This window comes from Pan troglodytes, chromosome 7 (assembly GCF_028858775.2).
Source record: "Pan troglodytes isolate AG18354 chromosome 7, NHGRI_mPanTro3-v2.0_pri, whole genome shotgun sequence".
In the NCBI taxonomy this organism is placed as follows: Eukaryota; Metazoa; Chordata; class Mammalia; order Primates; family Hominidae; genus Pan; species Pan troglodytes.
Genome location: NC_072405.2, coordinates 118722278 through 118743197, shown reverse-complemented (window position 1 = coordinate 118743197; position 20920 = coordinate 118722278). Strand labels below are relative to the sequence as shown.

The following is a 20920-nucleotide window of genomic DNA, read 5'->3' as shown; positions in this document are numbered from 1 at the left end:
ATATTTTAAGCAAGATTCATCAGAAGGATATTACAGCAGATAAAACAATTCAAATAGCCCACTGGAATGTACAGCAAAATCCAATTCAACAATATAAACAAAGTCAAAATAATCTGCTTCGGTCAGCTACATACGCTGTGTCTTTGCTATCACCAGTAAGGAGTTAACTAGAAACTGAGTTCTTAAACAATATATCCACTGTGAGTATAACAAAATGAAGTTAGAATCTTCATATGCAAGTTTAATAAATCATCATGGTTTATTTAACAAGGTTATACTACATTAGAGTTTTATATATATACATGTATATGTGATATGAAGAGACTGATGTACAATCAATAAGTCTTAAATCTCTCTTCCATGGATTTCTCCCATCTTCCCACTTAGCAGTAAAAGGCATTTTTAGGTTTATATAAACACATTCTTTACAACTGCCTTCTTAACAGAAAATTACTGTAGTATATATATAGCACTGAGCATTTAGTAAATAAGTTACAGGCCAATAAGTTCAATTGTGCAGTTGTGAAATCTAATGTCAAAGAGTTTTTGAAACCTTAAGACTGGGTGATCTGCAATGTTTCCAACATGTCTTCGACAGCCTTAAGAGAATATTTGGTTTCCTTCTTACTTCGACCTGCAAACTAATTAAAAAAAAAAAAAAAAAAAAAGCTCAATTAGGCTCAATTTCAGTGGCAGGTTAAAAATGACAATCTTATCTTCACACTGTTAATGAAACTTAACATTGACTATTTTATCACTAGTAGGAAATCAAATATATTCTTTGCTTTTTCAATAAGAATAAAATTTGAGTATTAAGGACATTTTCCTTTAAGGTCTTACCTTCAGCTGAAGTGTACAGAGAGTTCACTGCACACTTGGCCAGTTTAAGTGTTTACATAATATAATAACCCATAAAATCATGTATTTGAAACTATCCTATTCAGACCAAAATAATATGAAATAAAAAGTATAATTTTAAAATGCAATTTAGCTTATATTTATGTAGTGTAGGAGTGTGAACCACTTCCACTTGTCTGATGTCTAAACAGATTTTTACAATTTCAAACAAAGGTACAATACAAATACAAGTTATTTCACTAAACATTTTAAAGTTGCAAGTACTCTCTAAAATTATTTAAAGTAGCTCATAATTTTTTTTAAGTTTCCAGATTTATTAGTTAACTAAATGATATGGTTCTGCAAAGAGCTGTCAAGTAAAAACCTATGCTACACATTAAAACAATGTAAACATGTTTTAAAATATGCATTTCTACTTTATTAATTGTAATTTATTTACATTATAAAACTAATTGGGATTGGATTTTACTATGAAAACAAAATACATCAATATAATACACAAAATATACCCTATATTTGTGTATTTAAAAGCAAATTCATGGCATATTAAATTCAATATCGTACACATAACCGCTGGAGGGAAACACTGTTGAATACCACATGCTGATTTCAAAATGAGTTTGTTAACTGGACTGACAATTCCCATCATTTATCAGTCTGATTTAAAACAAAAGATTTACTATTTAAAACAAAAGATTTACTATTTAAAACAAAAGATTTACTAGATAAGTAAGTGTTCCTTAATGGAGATGGGAGAAAGTTTATTGTGTGTGTATGTGTGTGTGTGTATATATATACACACATATATATTATATATATGTATATATATTATATATTATGTATATATTTTATACATATATATATGTTACCCATTTTCTCCCTGGTTAAATATGATTAAAATACTTGGTATTAGCAACATCTAGTGTTTTCAAGTTAACATCAAACCAGTCAATACATTTTCAAGTGAATGATCATTTCTTCAAGTAACAATGCTGTCTTAAGCACTTAGTACTTGATTTATGATGTGTTTCTTGTCTTCTGTAATTAACTTAATTTGGCAAACTTCTCATGACCTGTTCAGAAAGATTAAGTGATCAAGCACAGGTAACATCATAGAAGTAACAGGCTTCAGGAATTGGTAACCTGTCTCTGACCCCTCTGGCTATAGCTTAACATTATGATTCCCTCACTTCCTACACTCTAAACCATTAGATTAGTTTCTGTAGTTGAATCCTGATTTGAAAAAGTAAATAAAGGATGTTTCTAGGGGAAATGCCAGAGGGAAAAAAAAAAAAAAGCTTCTCATACAAATCAAGATCACCTTGCCTTTCATAAGGCATCACGAATTTAAGGAATTCATATGTTAAATATGGTAACAGCAATATCACATTTAAAATTTTGTCTTTTTATAATTTCCCCTGAGGACTAAAGGCTGTGAGGCATGCTTATTACTTCTGTTATCCAGTTAATAAATTCACTTACACAAGGATTTACCAGAAACAGAAAGCTTTTTCATTTACCACCATTTATGAAACATAAATAGGAACGGTCCTAATCAGATATTTAAAGGTCTAATTCTGAGAAAAAGTTGTATGGGTTGGGGGAGGGGTACAGAATAGGACATCACATAGTAACATTACCACGTAACATTTATTCTAATTGCTTTTAAATAGCAAAGTAAAAATAAAAAAAATTATGTAGAGCTAAAACCATAACATGTATTTTTAAATACAGTATTTTTCTTGGTTTATACTTAAACATAAAAATAATACAGTGTGATCTTTTAAAATTAGCTAATTTTAAAGAGTCACCTGAGATGGTGTCAACATTACTCACAACCAGTGCAATTTAGAATAAACCAAATAAATTTACTTGTGTCAGAACAAATAAAAGAAAGTTGGAAATACAAATCTATCACTTCAAATTTAATCTGATATGCAATTATTCTGTCTATTCCAGAATTGTATGGCAATTTAACTGATTAAGTCAGAATCATTTTTTCCCTCAAATCATGATTTAATTTTCTGTTTCCCAAAAGGATAGTAACAGAATCACTGCTGCAATCATAAATATCATATAAATCACTAGCACAGATTTACCAGTGCACCAAAGAAGGATTTATCTGGAAAATCATTGTGAGTAGGTTCACATTAAAGTTTTTCATGTGCATTAATCAAATGTGTCTGCTTCTAGTGAACATGCTAAACCAATTACCTAATTGAAGAGCAAATAGTAGCCATATTCTGTTTCATCATTAAGTGGAAACAAAGAAAGAAAAGCAGTTCTTGAAACCTAATTTTCCCTAATTTATAAATACGTAGAAAAATCACATACGAAATATTATATACTCTATACCGGTTTATATTCCTAGATATGATTAAGAAATTCTCACTGAGATCCCAAAGATTTACCTAGTTATCAAGAATGTCATTCTCTGAAAGTTATACTCTTTTACATTATTCACAAATACTGTATTTTTGTTTTCATACAGTTAGATTTTGCTTAAGTAAATCTTTCATAATTCTCTGTAAGATCTGTAAGAAAACTCACCAGAAAAAAACACAAAAACAACCAAACAATAAAAACTTGCTTATCAAATTCAGAGGTCAGTGATTCATGCATTGTAATAACTGAGATACCTTGCTTGGGCTTAAATTTACCTTTACATAATTTGTGGAAAATACATGGGTAGACAAAGTAATAGGAAAAATGAAATGGACTGTAAATGAATGAATCTCAAAAACATGCTGAGTGAAAGAAGCCAGACACAGAAGAGCACATAACCTATGAACTCATTTATACAAAGTTATAGTACAAGCAAAACTAATGTTTGGTGATAAAAATCAGATCAGTGGTTGTCTGTCTCCCAGTGGGGGATGAGGTTGACTGCAAAATGGCAGAAGGAAAGTTTCTTGGGTGACGGAAATGCTATTTTGAGTGGGGGGCTGGTAAGGGGATGTACATATTTGTCAAAACTCAGACTGTATACTTAAAATATATGCACTTGATTACATGTAAATTATATCTCAATATACCTCAAGGGGGTCTTGTCACACTGAAGAGACAGGGAAAAGGAAAAACATAATAACTTATGTTTTAATTTCTTTAATTCTCAGAATATTTCATTATGGCCATCTTGCAGAAGAAAAGATACAGCAAGAGATGCTAGGTAATTTATCCAAGTTTGCATAGCTAATAATTATATCAGAGTCAAAATTTGAACCCAGACAACATGGGTTCAAATCTGTAATCTTCTCTTTACTACATTGAACTAGCTTCCATGGACGGGACTCATGATGGAACACAAAGATGGACAGAAACACTGGATATCCATATGGGGAGCAATGGACCCCCTATTTCACATCATACATAAAAATCAATTCCAGGCCAGATGCGGTGGCTCACACCTATAATCCTAGCACTCCATTGGGAGGCTGAGACAGGAGGATTACTTGAGGCCAGGAGTTTGAGACCAGCCTGTGCAATACAGCTGGACCTCATCTCTACAAAAAATTTAAAAGTTAGCCGAGCACGGTGACATGCGTCTACAGTACCAGCTAGTTGGGAGGCTGAGGCAGGAGGATAACTCAACCTGGGTGGTTGAGGGTGTAGTGAGCCATGATCATGCCACTGCACTCCAGCCTGGGCAACAGAACCAGATTCTGTCTCAAAAAAATAAAAAATAAAAATTAAAAATAAATCAATTCCAAATGGGTTGTGGATTAAATACAAAAAGTAAAAGAATAGAAATTCTGAAGACACACAGAATTATTTATGACCGTGAGTAGCAAAAGATTTCTTAAACAGAACACAAAAAACACAAACAAATGACTGAGGCATTTGAACACATTTCATTTCAGAACTTCTATTCATCAAGATCATATGAGCAAAAAAGTAAGAAGTTATACATATTTGCTTATACATATAACTAAAAAAGGGCTCATAAGCAAAAAACTAAAGAAATAAGTCATGCAAACCAATGAGAAAAACATTTCACGAAAGAGGACATCCAAATGGCAACTGATCATCAGGGACATGCAAAATAAAACCATGAAGTACCACTCTACATATGTACCAGAATGGCTGTAATTACAAAGACTGACAGAACCATGTGTTGGTGAAGATGTGGGGCTATTAGAACTCTTACTGCTGGTGGGAGTAAACTAATTTGGAAAATTGCCTTTAACTACTAAAGTTAAATATACATATATTCTATGACCCAGTATTTTCACTCAAAGGTATACAGAACTGCACATACATTCCACCAAAAGACCTGTACAGCAATATTCAGTATAGTTTATTCAAAATAGCCCAAACAGAAAATATTCCAAATGCATAGCAATAACTAAATTATAACATTCATACAATGAACTACAGAAGAAAATGAATGAACTACAGACATAAACAAGGATAAATCCCATAAACTGAATAATGATAGAAATATGCAAGACAAAAATGAATACATACTGGCTGATTCCATAAACTACAGGGTTATAAGTGAGTACTCTTAAGGAATACAAAAGGAGAAATTAAGAGGACTTACCAAGAGAGCTTTGGGATGCTGCAATGTTTATATTTATTAGCCTGGATACATTTACCTTATATTAGTCACTGAAAGGCACATTTATGACTTGCATCCTTTTTTCTGTTATAATTCTTATTTCTATGTTATTAATTTAGTAAAAATTGATTTTAAAATAGTTATGTCAAAAAAGCACTCTGAGTAGCTGTTTCTCATAAATATCTTAAAAACAATTATGTAGTATGCATAACGTTACTTTTATATTACACAAATCTTTTTTTTTTAATATTACATAAATCACACACACCCACACACCCCCAAGCCTACTCTGTGTGGAACTCCATTACAGATCTGAGCTATCCCAAACTGCATTTGAAGAAGCACAGTCTCATTAATATTTATAAATACTCTGACTTAGAATATGCCAACAAAACTAACATGCTCTATAACAGACAATAAAAATACACAAAGGTGACTTTCAATGACGTGATTATGGAGGCACTACATTTTTAAAATCTCCTCAATTTTCTCCAACCAGAAGGGCAAAAACGAACAACAAAAAGCCAGCACCAAAACCAACATAACAGAACCCACGCCCACAGAAGACATTTTCAAAAAAACTAGGTAACAGTCAATTTTCCAAACCCTAGAATGTGACTATGTCATCAAGAGCAGCATGACCAACAAAAGATTAACAACTGTGTGGTAGGAGAAATAGAAAGTAATAGAGGACAACCTACTACTCTACAAGAAACCAAAAACCAAACAAATTATGAATTCTTAATCCACTAAACAAGAAAACCTGAGATGATGCAGCTGCCAATGGCCTAGAAGTCTTCATAAGCTCCAAAACAAAGATAAATGTAAAAAACTGCTCATAAATGTGAGATTAGACAAGTCTAACTATCTAATATCTTAAAATTTCTAAAATATCTAGCAAACATCCTCTTCCAGAAGGACAAAACCTCACCCCCTGAAGAAAAACAATTAAAAACTGAAACCAAACTGAACAGGGCAGAAACACCAGGGCAAGAAGGAGAGATGGTTCAGACAAGGAGGGGTGAGGAAAGGAGTGATGCCCAGAGGCAGCAATCCCAGAAGAAAACAAAACAAAAAGGAAGAAACACAAACTGTAACAACAATATGTAACATTTAAAGTGAGAGCAACACCTCAGAATTCAAGACTTTGAGGGCTCTAGAAATAGAACAGAGGGCTGAAGCCAGAAAATCTTTCTGAGTCACACTGAGTTCTAGACTGGCCATTCACACTCAGTTCTAAGAAAGACCGGCTATACAAAGAGGTCATATTTGAATTCTCTTTAGCAAAAAAGGAGACGGCCATAGAATAGCCAAGCTGGGAAAGCTACCCTAACCTATCTCCAACTCCCTGCCATTCCATAAACATCGTCTCCTAATAGTCCAGGAAAACTACCTCATTTAAACATGGAGGAAAGAAAAATATGAATCAAATTCATATTTTTATAAAATACAGAAAATGACAAAATAATTTGAAAGAAAATGAATAAAGGACATAGAAAAATGAAGTCTAATACATGTATTACTGAAACCCTGAAAAAACTAAGCAGAGAAAAAAATATTTATAATTCTAAAAGCAACTTTTCTCAAATAAAAGGGCTAAACTGATGTACTAAATGGGTGTACTGTGTATTTGGGAAAACTGACCCAAGAATAATCAATAAAACAAATCATAGTAAGACTACTGGATTTTAAAGATAAAGAAAAAATTCCTTTGCGTAACCAGACAAGTCACTTATGATAAAAAGCAAGTCAAGACAGCATCATATTTCTTGACGGCAACATTTTATTCTGAAACAGAATTAAATAGCTGGGCATGGTGATGCCTGCACCTGTAGTCCCAGCTACTTAGGAGGCTGAGGTAAGAGGATCACATGAAGCCAGGAGTTCATGGCCAGCCTGGGCAATATAGCAAGATCTCGTCTATATTAAAAAAAAAAACCAAAACTGAACAGTATGCTTAAGACACTTAGGTAAAGTATTAACGGGTATATAAAAAGCCAAATTGTCCTTTAAATATAAAGGCTATAGACAAATAAGGCTAAAGACATAAGAAGATGTGTTTTCCCATGAGCAAATTTCTAACGAAAAATAATTTCCTAAAAAATCTGCTAAGGACGAACTTTAGAAAACTAAGATACACATGGAGAAGTTTCAGTAAAGGATCTGAAGTGTAAGCAGACTGCACAAACTTTGTTATGCAGTTTGATTAGTTTAAGGCTTTCTTCCTTCTTTTCTATTTCTTGAGATACCTATGATTAATAATACACTCACATACCCAATCTGCTTCTGAAATGTGACATGATATTTATTTATCCTTTCTGAGTTTTTAGAATTACTTTGCATTTGCCAAATGCAGAACCACTGAGATTTCCATATGGTAAGGCTAATTATGAAATAATAATACTAACAGATTCCTCTTGAGGGGAAAAAAAGGTAATCTTAAAACTACAAATTAATTCAAAACACAACACATTTGATAAAGCCCCAAAGGCATATATAAGTCCAACGCTAGACATACGACTTTGTAGTTTGTAGAAACAAAACTAAGAAATACATTAACTGACCTACATAGCAAAATGATCAATAAATACTAACCTGATAAGCTCTGTTTATTTGACTAGCTGCCCAACTAGCATATTTCATGTTGTCCTTTTTCGTTTTTGCACTTGCTTTTGGATTAGAAGCAATATGACTTGCCGACTACAAACAAATAAAAACATCAAAAGCAAAATTCCTTTTTTGCTAGTCAAGATAATCAAAAACATAAGGGACATGGTTGCAATGGGATAATAAAGAATTTTTAAAAACTGTATTAAAATAATTTTTAATATAAACATAAAGTTGAATATTAGTGCTTAAAAATGAAAATATATTTTAAAATATAGTATAAATCCAAAATAGTGGAAAGGGAAAAGACATTTTAAATAATACCTAAAATTATTTAATTATGTACCTGTAACAGCTCTTAAAGGTAAAATTCCATATCATTTAAATAAAGAAGCTATAGAAGAACACTTTATAAACCAAAAGCACTTTACCACTGTAGGATATTACTGGTGTTATTTCTTATTACTGAATTACATAACTTGCCTATGTCAGAATCATAGAATTATTGAATATTTATAGAAAAAGGAAACTCAAAAATAATTTAGCCTGACATCCTACATTAATAGGTTAAAGAAATTTAAGTCCAATAAGAGAGATTTAACTTGACCAAAGCAAAATAATGGGTCTTCGAAATTAAGAAGATCCTTATCTCTAATCCATTTCTCTTTTCACTATACCATGAGTTTTCAAACTGTGTTTCAGAGAACTAATTAGTCCCTGCAATTTGATCCACCCTCTCCTTTTTAAAAATGTATTTAAATGAGCGGTTCTTAATCTGGGATCTGTGAAAGAATCCATAAAACCCCAAAATCATATGCTAATTATTAAATGTATATATTACTGTGAAGAGTAAGATATAACTTGATTCCTATTCTTAAATATATTTTACTCTTAAAAGAATATGACCATGTGATTCAAAAAAAGGTTAAGCCTTTGTTTTATGCCAGCCTGTGCTATAGGCTCTTTCACCTATGTCTCCCTCTCTGCCAGTGAAGAATCTATATCCCCAAATCTGGTTTTTATACCTCTATGACTTTAATGTTACCTTCTTCTTATGAATTTTAGCAGATGCAGTGGTTACGAGAAAAACTCTGGAGTTAACTTCCTGGGCTGGAAACCCAACTCGATCATTTAGGAGCTCTGTGCCCATCTTTGGGCAAATTAATTAAATCTGTGTCTCAGTTTCACCACCTGAGGATAGTATTGAGAGCACCTACTCAAACAGTTGATGTGCGGATTTATTGATTTAAAATAAAAAACAGAGCTCAGAACAATGCCCAGCACATGAAGTGCCATGTATAAGCTATTATTAATTTGTTGTATATTAGTTTTTAAAATTAGTATTTATTTGATACAGAGATACTTCTACTATAGCGTATTTTCAAGCCATTGCAATTGGCTTTGCTAAAATCCAGGAAAATTTTCTTGAAATTCATTTGAACCACCTTCTAACCATACTTTGCCATTCCTTTTTAAAAATTGTTTCATTTTTGTTTCTTCCTATTTCCATTTCTTCACTCAGTTCCTTTTCACTAAGCTGCAACAAGAAGACACTCATCAAGAAGTCAAAGGAACAGGATAAATAAAAAATTCAAAGAACTAACTTACATACTAAAGTTTATTTCTCCCAGTGTTTCTTATTGTAGAGAGGTGCTCACTTTATATATATGTTTTAAAGGTCAGCAGATTCTTCCTCTATTTCCCACAGCTCTTATTAATTGACTTTTCTAAGCTCTGCATTTGGCATACCTAAACAATAGGTCATTAGATACTTCCCACAATTTCCAAACTGTTTTTCTACACCATAAAAAATGTTTTAATTTGATGTATTAGGGATTTGATTTCCAATGTATTTTATTGGCACAGTTTAAAAATACCTCATACAACTATAATTTAGGGAAGAAATACAATAATGTTGGGCATAAACCCAAGAATATCAAAACAAGAAATCATGTTTTTTTCCTATCTGTCACTATTTAATTTTATAAGGGCAGATTTCAATTCTGATATGATAAAAGATAGTTTACAAAAAAAGAATGTCAAACAGCTAGGCTGTATTAACATTCAAAAAGAAAACTGGCTTACAAGCTATTGCTCAGAATTAATTACAGAAAAAAACATATGCTTATCACTAAAATACAAAAAACAGGAGAGGAGTGATTGAAGGGGATAGTTAAATGGATTTTAAGTGACAGATTTTTAAAAATAACATTAAACATGCACCTCAACTCACCATATAAAGTCCAAACAAAGCTCTCATATTTCTGTTGTTCAGTTTCAATGCCTGTGCAAAATACTTTCTTGAAAGTTCGAGGTTTTCAAGTCCACCTTGGGTATACTTAACCTGTTAAAAATTGCAAAGTGCTGAAAACTGTTTATTTTACTACTTTGAAATATAGCATGGTTTCATCATACCATAGGCATTAAGTAATCAAAACAGATATTCTCTGTAAACAAATACAAGATGTTAAAAGAATTCACCTAAAGGTTTTTAAAGCTAATCTAAAATTTCAAACATAACCTTCCCCAAAAAAGCTATTCTATTCTATGAACATTGAGATGACTGAGTAGTTTCTAAAACAAAAATGCTGCCGCAATAAAAAGCCAGAATAATTTCTATTTCAGCTGCCTCGCAAATGCTTCACCTCACATTGTATTTTCTATTACTGGCATTATAAATGTGGACTTAAATATTGAACTGTCCTTTTATAATCTGCATGGACATTCTTTAATAATGAAGTCCTTCTAGCCTTATAGCATTCAGTTGTACTGCTATTCTTAATAATATGCAAATTAAATAAATACTTATGTCCCAATTGGCTTTAATACAAATTTCCCAGCATATGGATTTAACAATCATAATCACTATAAATGTCTCACAAGCCATTAAGTGGTGACAAATGTGATATAACTTATAATTAGGAAAGAAAATAGTATACAAATATAAAAATACAAGGAATGTCACTGTTTTAAGAATGTCTTAAGTCAGTATTACCACTGCAATGTTAAAAATTTTAAACTTTTATTCCCACAATTCAATGCTCATCAGATGTTTTAAATATTTATATACTTGCTTAACATCAAGGAAATATTCTTAGTTCTATAATAACACCGAATAGTAACCAAAATAAAATTATATGCTATTGTTCTGAAAACACTTACTTCAGCATACTGCTGACAGTATAAGTGGTTGTGTGGATTAGTCATCATTAGTTCCTCTAAACAAAAGGCTGCTTTTGCATAGCTAAAAACACATCAAGAGGAGAAATTAATTTTAAAAGTCACAAATTTTTATCTTAAACATTGAAATAATTTTAAAACAACTTTAGTCATGTTAAACAATTTATTCCCAATATAATTTACATAGCTTTATTAATAAAGTATTTGTCATCTGAAATTCATAAATATCAATGACATTAAATTTTATCATGAAATTAATAAACACAGGCTTAAATCTTAAAGCAGCCTGTAAACAATCAATAGATACTACATTTCAAAAATTGGGTCACTCCTACTACATCCCATCACTACTAATAAGAAGGGCTTCAAGACCTTGGATCAAGCTGTATAAAAAATAACTTCTGGAAGTTGACTGATCATTTAAAAAAATATTCAAACAGCTAATGTGTAAGGAGAAAATAAACATTTTATTAAATATTCTCTACTCACTAAAAATTCTTCACAGGCATATATTTACCAACATATTCTATTACAAAGATTTCTCTCATTACTTAAGTTCACTGTCAAATACCAAATTATAATGAAGTTATAAATTTCTAAGCCCATGAAAAACAGATCAAGTTGGTTTTGATATATACTGTACTATTATTTAATCTTGTGGTAGAATAAACAAAAATCTTGCTGAAAACCTAAGGAAAGAGAACTGCCAGAAAGAGCTCTGGAAAAACATTTTAAAGCATGTGACTATAATTCACTAAATATATTTTAAATGTTTAATGCCATGTGACTATCCTCACTATCTACAGGAAATTCTAATGAACACAGGTGTTACAAGATTTCTTCCCAGTGAGGAAGTGATGACACTACCCAACAAAAAGAGGCTACCTAAAGTTATTTTTGGCATTTACCAATATACAAAGGGATCTACCTTTACACTACTGCCTGATATACTTTTAAAAATTATTTTCCTGTTTCACACATGTATACTAATAATAGCTTTTACTAAATGCTTATTACGTGTCATGCATTGTTCTAAATGTGTTACATGTATTAACTCATTTAATCCTACCAAAACCCTAGGAAGAAGGAAATTATTATCAACATGCTAGAGCTGAGAATACTGAGGCACAGAGATGTAAACTGAATCCCAGGCTGTGCCACTCCAGACAGCCTGTACTCTTCAACCACTACATATGCTGCTTATATGCATTACACATCACATTGAAAAACTGAAGATGTCAATGGTAACATGAAAATGTGTACAGCAGTCACACCCAAAGGGACTGAGGAAAAAAAATACACCCTGCAGATTACCTAATAATTACAGCATTTTAGATTTATGAAGGACCACATATATATATGTATGTGTGTGCGTGTGTGTGTACTCTCATCCAAGATCATGCAGCTATTTAGCCCTTTCCATTTTTAAATTCAAAACCTAGCATTGGTTCTTGACACATGATAGGTATTTAATAAGACTGAACAAATGATTGAATAAATGTCTAAAACAAATGTGTTATGACTACCTACCTAATATATATTTATCACTCGAAAAGAAAAGGGAAAATTTGTCTCTACCTTAAACACTTTATCAAAAGACAGTCCTCTTCTAAATGTGTTCCTTTAATTATTAATAGTATGATGCCAAAAATTCATATTGAGACTAAGAATAAAAGTTCTTAGACATTTAAATGGGTTGAGCACAACTGTGACACTGGTGCATAAAGCAAGATAAAATGGGCAGGTAGTAGCAGCTCTTAGGGTAAAATGAATACCAAGATATTTTCTCAAAAATCAATTAGCATCACATATGAGAAAAGGACTCCTTCCCCCAATTTTATAAAGTACAGTATCAAACTAATTTTGTGGATGAAATATAGAATTAAATAAAATTAGAGCTAGAAGGAGCTCAACAGATGGTCTAGTCCAGCTTTTCTAGGCCATTGTTAGGCCACACAGAAAGTGACTATTTCCTCAGTCTTGTCAGGGATAATACATAGCCAGTACTATTCTAGGTGCATACAGAAGTTAATTCATTATACACAGTGACTCAACAAGACTAAGAATAGAGAAGTAAAAATAATTTGAATCTACTTAAAACAGAATAACAATTGTTATTACAATATTAGAGTCAGTACTAGAACTAAATAAAGTTTTCTTCTCTTCCTTACAAAAGTATATATAACTAAAGGTTACAGTTATTTGGTACTGTATGTTACTTTACCAACATCACAATTTTTCCTTAAAGAATTGTGGTAATTCCCTTTGATATGGAATTTTAAAAGGCTGGACTTATGAAAAGGAACTATAATCACAATCATAATTAATGTATAATACTAATTGTTCCCTGCTGTATAGTATCTAGTTTCAATAACAAATGAAGTAAAAAAAATTTGTCTTTCATAATGTGAATGTATTTTTGCTTACAAAGGTTGAGTATGCCTTAACCAAAATGCTTGGGACCAGAAATGTTTCAGATTTCAGAAGTTTTCAGATTTTAAAATATCTGCATTCTTACTGGTTGAACATCCCTAACGCAAAAATCCCAAATCCAAAATGCTCCAATGAGCATTTCCTTTGAGCATCATGTTGGCACTCAAAGTTTCAGATTTTGGAGTATTGTGGATTTCAGATTTTCAGGTTATGGATACTTAACCTATAATACATATTGGTAGTGCTGACACAAAAAAATTAACTGTAGTTTTAAAACTTTAGAACAAGTGTCTCAATATGGTCAATGGATGTAACATATATCCCTGGAATAACTAAAAACAAACTATAAATCAGAAACAAACATAAAAGTAACTTAAAAATATAAAAAGGTTACAAGGCACAATTCTATATCCCTTTTTCTCTCTATAGAAACATTAAATAGGGCTATATGAAAATTATACTATAGATATTTATTTGGAGTTTAAAAATTCCAGAGCTGGGCACAGTGACACACCTGTAGTGCCAGCTACACAAAAGGCTGAGGTGGGAAGAGTACTTTAGCCCAGGAGCTCAAGTCTAGCCTGGGAAATGTTGTAGACTCTGTCTCTTAAAGAAAAAAAATAGTTCTAGATATAGGCTACCAAAGCTGCCTGCGACCTATTATACTTAAAAAACCTTATAACTGTTCATATGCAGAAAGGAATATCGAATGTTAAATATATCTAACATTTTCGAAACTGCTACATTTTTGCCACTGTGTCCGCAAGACTGGTGCTAAAACTGATATCCTACGATAATTTAACATTCCACCAAAAAATTCCTGCCTCCTATAATGACTTGCTCAAACATCATTCAAATGAATCAAGTGAACTGATTGTAATTTTCACAGTTTCAAAAAAACCTGTAGATATGTATTTCCAGTCACCTAAACATAAATATTCCTTCTAAGTGTTCAATTAGAAAAAAAAAATGGTCATTTTGTAACTAACTAGCTTTAAGACCAAAAAGACTTTTGTGATACTAGATAAAAGGGTAGGCTGACCATAATTATCATTTTCTCTAAAAAAATATTTTTAGGTGCTCCACCTTTGTAAATCTTCATTTTTTGAGATTTCTCAGTTCATTTCTCTTAAGTGTACATTCACCTCTGTTTCAATAAACTCTTTAGATTCCAAACAAAGCAAAACTGAAGGTGGTACCACATGGTGAAAAAAATAAGTAAATTTAATGGTAGGTTAAAAATAAGGTATAACCTAAATTTGATGATGAAATAAATATTAGAAATACATGCAAAAAAATAAAATTGCAAATGAAGCAGGGGGAAAAGGTGATATATTTTTAAGCTATTAAAGGACAGCAGACATGATAATGTTAAAAATTGATGAATCTGATTTTCTAAAAATGTAAAGTTTCTATAATTTTAAGAAGTCAGTATTTAAAAAGCATATAACAAGGATATACTTTTGACAAATGGTTGCTCTCCTTTATAAAAAGAGCTCGTAAAAATGAACTAAAAAGGTAGAACCAATTTCACCTATCAAACTTGTAAAGATTAAAAAAGAATCATAGTATCCAGTGTTGTTAAAGAGGGACTCTAGTAAATGCTGGTGTGCAAGTAAATTGATGTTACCATTCTAGGGAACAATCAGGAACTATTTATCAAAACCACAGAAAATGTACATCTTATTTAATCAAGCAATTTTACTTCAAAGAATTTAACCCAAGGAAACAAAATAAAAATGATCACTACAGCATTATATATAAAAATATAAAACAACCTTTATATCTCCCTAGGAAACTGGTTAAAAATACTAGGGTAAATTAGTAAGATGAAATAATATAAAGCCATTCAAAACACACTGTAGATTGTTACAGTGACAAGAAATTTTTGAACAAAATATAACTAAGGGAAAGTATAAACTACGGAAGATAATTTTATTTTGGGCTTTTATTTTAAAAGATAAGGAAGGACAAAAACCAAACAAACTATAGTTAACTTAGGATGCTGGAATTACATGTAATTTTTGTCTTGGTCTTTATGCTTTATTGTGTTTCTCAAATTTTCTGCATTAGGTATTCCTTTAACTTGAAAAAAAAATTTCCTTGTTGATTTGAAATGTTTTAAAATGCTTTTAGACAGAAAATCTTTAGAAAGTACAAAAAATGTTAAATGACAGTCACCTGTTTTAGAAACAAAATAAAATTAATGCTAATTATTTTTACTATACTCTAAAAATTCAATTTCATGTATTTAAATATAAGTATTATATACTGTTTCACATGCGTAAGAAATCATGAGTATGTTTACATATGTGTACATACAAGCATATCATCTATACTGAATGTGATTCAGGAAATAATTTCCTAATCAAAACCAGAATATCTGTTTCAGAGTATAGCAGAGAACTTGAAAAACAGTTCCTAGAATATAGTACACATTCATTAAATCACAGCTATTACTTTTATTTTAGCTCCCACTTTCCTTAGACTTATGCAAATAGACTACCTCAATCCTCTAGATCACATTATATATATAGACCACAGACAACAGACAAATGTCTTCATTCTGTTTCTCATCAGTTGTTTGTAGTATGAGAACAAGGTTAAATATTCATGCACAAGAAAATGCGCATGAGAATCTGATTCTATTCTGTCAAAAAGAAGGAAAAGAAACAATGTCATATACTTCAGATTTAGAAGAACTAAGAAAAAAAAATAACACGCCTCTGGATGGAGGTTAGCATTAATGCTGTAATATTAGAAAACTTGCACTAAGACTCTGGACTAATCCTCTCACACTGGGATTTCCTCCTGTCACTACAGCAATAAAAAAGCTAACAAAAACATTAAACATCCAATAAGCAAGATCCTAGAGCATTCAACATTCTTGATTATTCTCAGTTTTTTACCCAGGCAACAGAATGCTTCTACTTTGGAAGAGTTGATTCTCTTAGTACTAAGGCTAATACATGCATACAATTGACAGAATTTTTAAACAGCAGGGAGTATAATACTCTTTGTATATAAGAACAATCTGAACTCTAAAAATTCACAATTTTGATTTACCAAAAATAAACTTAGCTTAGCAAATGCAGGCCTTTTTATTTCCAAAGAATGCCATCTATATTTGAAAGAAAAACTTATTTCCTAAACATAAACAATTTGGCAAAACACAAATGACCTAGTTAAAGCTATTCACTTATTATGACCAGTGAATTACTGATTTGTTCTTTTTCATTTAATTGTTGATTTGTTCTGTTTCTCATTTCAAATGACATGATTCACACCCTCTCACCAATCCTTTGGAAACCACAGTGCTTTCTGAACTTACAGTGATGAAAACTGCACTCAACAAAATGTTGTGTGTTTAATAACTTACTCATGTTCATTGATGTAAAGTTCTGCAAGTTCATGCCAGGCTTCTTGGTCTCCAACAAATCTGGTGAGAGGAAAAGAAAAAAAAGTAAGTGTGTAGATATTCTGTAAATGAACAGCATGAAAACAAACAGGAAAATCAAATGCAAATTCCATTTTAATTAAAAAAGATTTATCAGAATAACAAAACACAATCCTCTTGTAAAATACTCACTGTTCCAGATACTCATTCAGCTCCCGAATGGCCTCCACATTTTTCCCCTGGGCTTTTCGAATGGCAATCTTACGCTTTCTTGCAGCCTGTGGGTTGACATTAATAAAGGATTAGGCCCTTATGATTCCTTGGGGTTTTGTAAAGAAGGTAATTTGACTGTGCAAATTATTATCTCAATGCCAGAGAAATTCCATTGTAGAACTACTGCTTAGTGGGAGTTTATAAACATACCCCATGACATCCCACTGGGGAATTCAAACATTCCTCTAACAATCACATATGCTTTACTTTTGATGCACACAATGTATGCATCGTTTCATCCAAATAAATAATCATCCAGATTCTGATAATTACTAACCAGCAGGGAATCTTAATCTTTATCCAACTTAAAGCCCTTTACTCTGTCTCATTCATAAGATCTGTATCCTAAGAGGGGGAGGAACAGTGGAGATTAGGGGAAAAAAAATCTCACCATGGCATGGCCTTTGAATATCATTATATAAATATGTCTTCTGACAACCTTTTCACAATTTTAAGAGAAAATCTACCTATGAGTCTTTCACAAGAATAATACAGTCCTGAAATAAATATTGTATGATAAGCAAAACAATTAGAAGCTGTATTCTAAAGTTTTTAAAATGATAAACATAAAAATCAATGCTATTGTGCATTCATCAAATATGTGCCAGACTTCTACTGTTTGCCAATATTGTGCTACACAATGAAAATATAAAGATAAAAAAGAAATGATAATTCCTTGCAGAAGCTCATTCTCATGACAAAAACATATCACATAAAAAAGTTAATGCAGTAAGAGCAATGACAGGGATATCTAGGGTGTTATGAAAATAAGGAAGAGATTCTGACACATGCTGTGTCAGAGTGGACGAACTGGAAAGACAGAAAGCAAAGACGGTCCCACATATGATACGTGTACTGAAACAAAGAGTAAGTAGACATTAAAAAACAAAACAGGAAGTTATTTATGGAAACTGCATAGTGGGAAGAACACATGAGCAAAGGCCTAGGAGAAAGCAGTACTGGCTGAAGTAAACAGTCAGGGACTGGAGCATACTGTATAAATTATTAAATTTACGTCCTCTCTATTTATGTTTGCTTCAAATACAGAAGGATAAACAATAAACCATACTATAACTGAGGCCAAGCTAAACTTATTAATTATGAATAAAATTTCTTATTGTTGATATAATATTCCACAAGATGCAGACAGAAGTAAAATGGATGTGGTCTCTTTACAGTATCAAGAGCTACTCATTACGGGGTGGTAAGAGAGTGATTTGGCTCTGAAGAAATGAAAGTGAAAGTTTAGAGAAATCAAGAGACTAATAAATAAGGGTCAGAGCAATGTTTATAATATTTTGGGTAATTAAAAAATGATGTTTTAATAATATATATCCTTAAGCATATCCTGAGAGTAAAAAAAAATAAAAAATAAAAAAAGAATCTATATCCTTAATTAATCAGGTCATGGCAAAGGCCTTTAGCACAATGCCTGTCACACAGTAGGCACAAGCAAATATTTTTAAAATAAGTTTACTAAGTAAAACAAAAATGTGCCACAATAAATGCAAAGTTTTAAAAGTCTCAAGAACTCAGAAGAAAAGTAAAAGTAAAGCTCTGAAAGTAACTCCAACCCTAAAGCCATTAAGAATTTTAGACTTAAAATGGGAGCATTGTCCCTAGTCCTCCAAATAGATGAGGGATAAATTAACATATAATCAGGAAACTTTTGGCCATTTAATATCTGATTTCACCAAAATCTGAAACATAATTTAATCTTTCATTTTTCATGACATTACTTCTTCCACAGACAATATACAGAGCATAATGTCTGTTTTGAAATCCAAAAGACAAGAAACTGAATCCCAACTCTTATCACTTACTAGTTTTAACCTCTACAAACCTCAGTAATACCATCTATCTTCAAGCATCAATATAAAGCAACTAACACAGCATATAATAATATTAAATAAATGTTATCTTCCTTTCTTTAACATTTGGTTCTAGACTTAATGTTTATGTGTTAAACCTTGCCACAAAATTCTAACTAAGCAATCTTTAAAGGACTGGCACAGACTTGCTTTATTTGATATTTATATCTTGTCCCAATCCTTACAGGATTTGCAACAGCAGAGATGAGATACTGTATGCAGTGAAAACTTGTTGAAAACAGTTGGATTCACCTGGGAGCAGTGGTGCATGCCTGTAATCTCAGCACTTTGGGAGGCTGAGGTGGGAAGATCACTTGAGCCCAGGAGTGAGAGACCAGCCTGGGCAACATAGTGAGACCCTGTCTCTACAAAAATAAAAATAAATAGACATTTTTTAAAAAGAAAATATTGCATACAAATGCCACAAATCAAACAAAAAAATTAGCTGAGCATGGTGGTGTGCATCTGTAATCCCAACTACTTGGGAGGCTGAGGCAGGAGAATCAACTGAACCCAGGAGGTGGAGGTTGCAGTGAGCTGAGACTGCGCCACTGCACTCCAGCCTGGGCGACAGAGCGAGACTCGGTCTCACAAAAAAAAGCCACTTAAAGTCTTAAAGTTTTGCCACATTATTCAAAGCGTATCTAAAATTTTAAACAAACAATATACAAGGTATCATACATAAAATAACCAATTATAATAACAAAAACACTGGTTCAAAAAACTAAGATAAAAATAGAAACGCACATCTTAGTTTCCGCGCATTCATACCAAACAGTACTGGACACTGAAGGAAGTATCTACTGCAGATCGGTAGCTATCTGCAGAATAAATGAATACATCACAAATTTTACAATTGGAAAGAACTGAGGAGCAGGCAGTGATAATTACATCTCCTCATTTTACCTAGAGAAAAAACAAAGCCCAGACTTACACTGCAAATCCTGGGACTCCTGAATCTGTTCATGTCTCTTTTTTGCCATAGTCTCTTGCTCTCTGGACACTTAATACTCAGCTGTCCAACTCCTTATTCATATAATGTCTAACTGTGAATAAAGAGTCCAGCAGCTTATCTCCCAAAAGCCACACAAAACCCTAGGTTTTGAATGATTATCAAGCAACCAGAATGAGGTTCAACAAGGCTTCTTGTGGCTTTTGGGTCTCATTTAGGGCACACAAAAAAGGCTTGTAAAAAAGACCAATTTTGGCCAGGTGCAGTGGTTCATGCCTGTAATCCCAACACTTTGGAAGGCCAAAGCGGGAGGATCATCTGAACCCAGGAGTTTCAGAACAACCTGGACAACACAGCAAAATGTTGTCTCTACGAAAAATTTTAAAAGATTACTTGGGTGTGGTGGTACACGCCTGTAGTACTAGCTAATCAGGAAGCTGAGGTGGGAGATTGCTTGAGCCCAGGAGTCAGAGGTTACAGTGAGCTATAATTGCCTCACTGCAATCCAGCCTGGGCAACAGAGCGAGATCCTGTCTCAAAAAAAAAAAAAAAAAAAAAAAATTCTATCATAGCTTCCTTAGCATAATATTCTATAAAATAAAAATTATACTTAGATTTTTAAAAATAAAAACAAGTTATTAGTCTTCACATACTCTTCAACAGCAGCAAGTACAGTCTCGTTAACTGACTAAATTTAAATAATAAATTTTCTGTAGGGGTAACAGCTGGTTGTCATGCGTATTAACTACCTACTTTCAATCCCATTTACTACCATTGCTTCTTTCCTC

The 20920-nt window shown here is 32.2% G+C and overlaps 1 protein-coding gene across 3 annotated transcripts in view; it reads right to left on the bottom strand.

Moving 5' to 3' along the window:
- Positions 1–234: 234 nt before the first annotated feature.
- EMC2 (ER membrane protein complex subunit 2) overlaps positions 235–20920 on the bottom strand; it is a 46236-nt gene continuing 25550 nt past the window's right edge. The window contains exons 6-11 of one of the 3 annotated variants that reach the window (XM_001135909.6): positions 17229–17314; positions 17019–17078; positions 11189–11270; positions 10260–10370; positions 8015–8119; positions 235–641 (exon numbers count right to left, since the gene is read on the bottom strand). In XM_001135909.6, the coding sequence (XP_001135909.1) occupies positions 555–641; positions 8015–8119; positions 10260–10370; positions 11189–11270; positions 17019–17078; positions 17229–17314 (531 nt within the window). In that variant the 3' untranslated portion in view covers positions 235–554. Of the gene's footprint in view, positions 642–8014; positions 8120–10259; positions 10371–11188; positions 11271–16094; positions 16290–17018; positions 17079–17228; positions 17315–20920 lie in introns of those variants that run through there. The other 2 variants (XM_024345256.2, XM_024345257.3) reach the window with 2 other exon arrangements.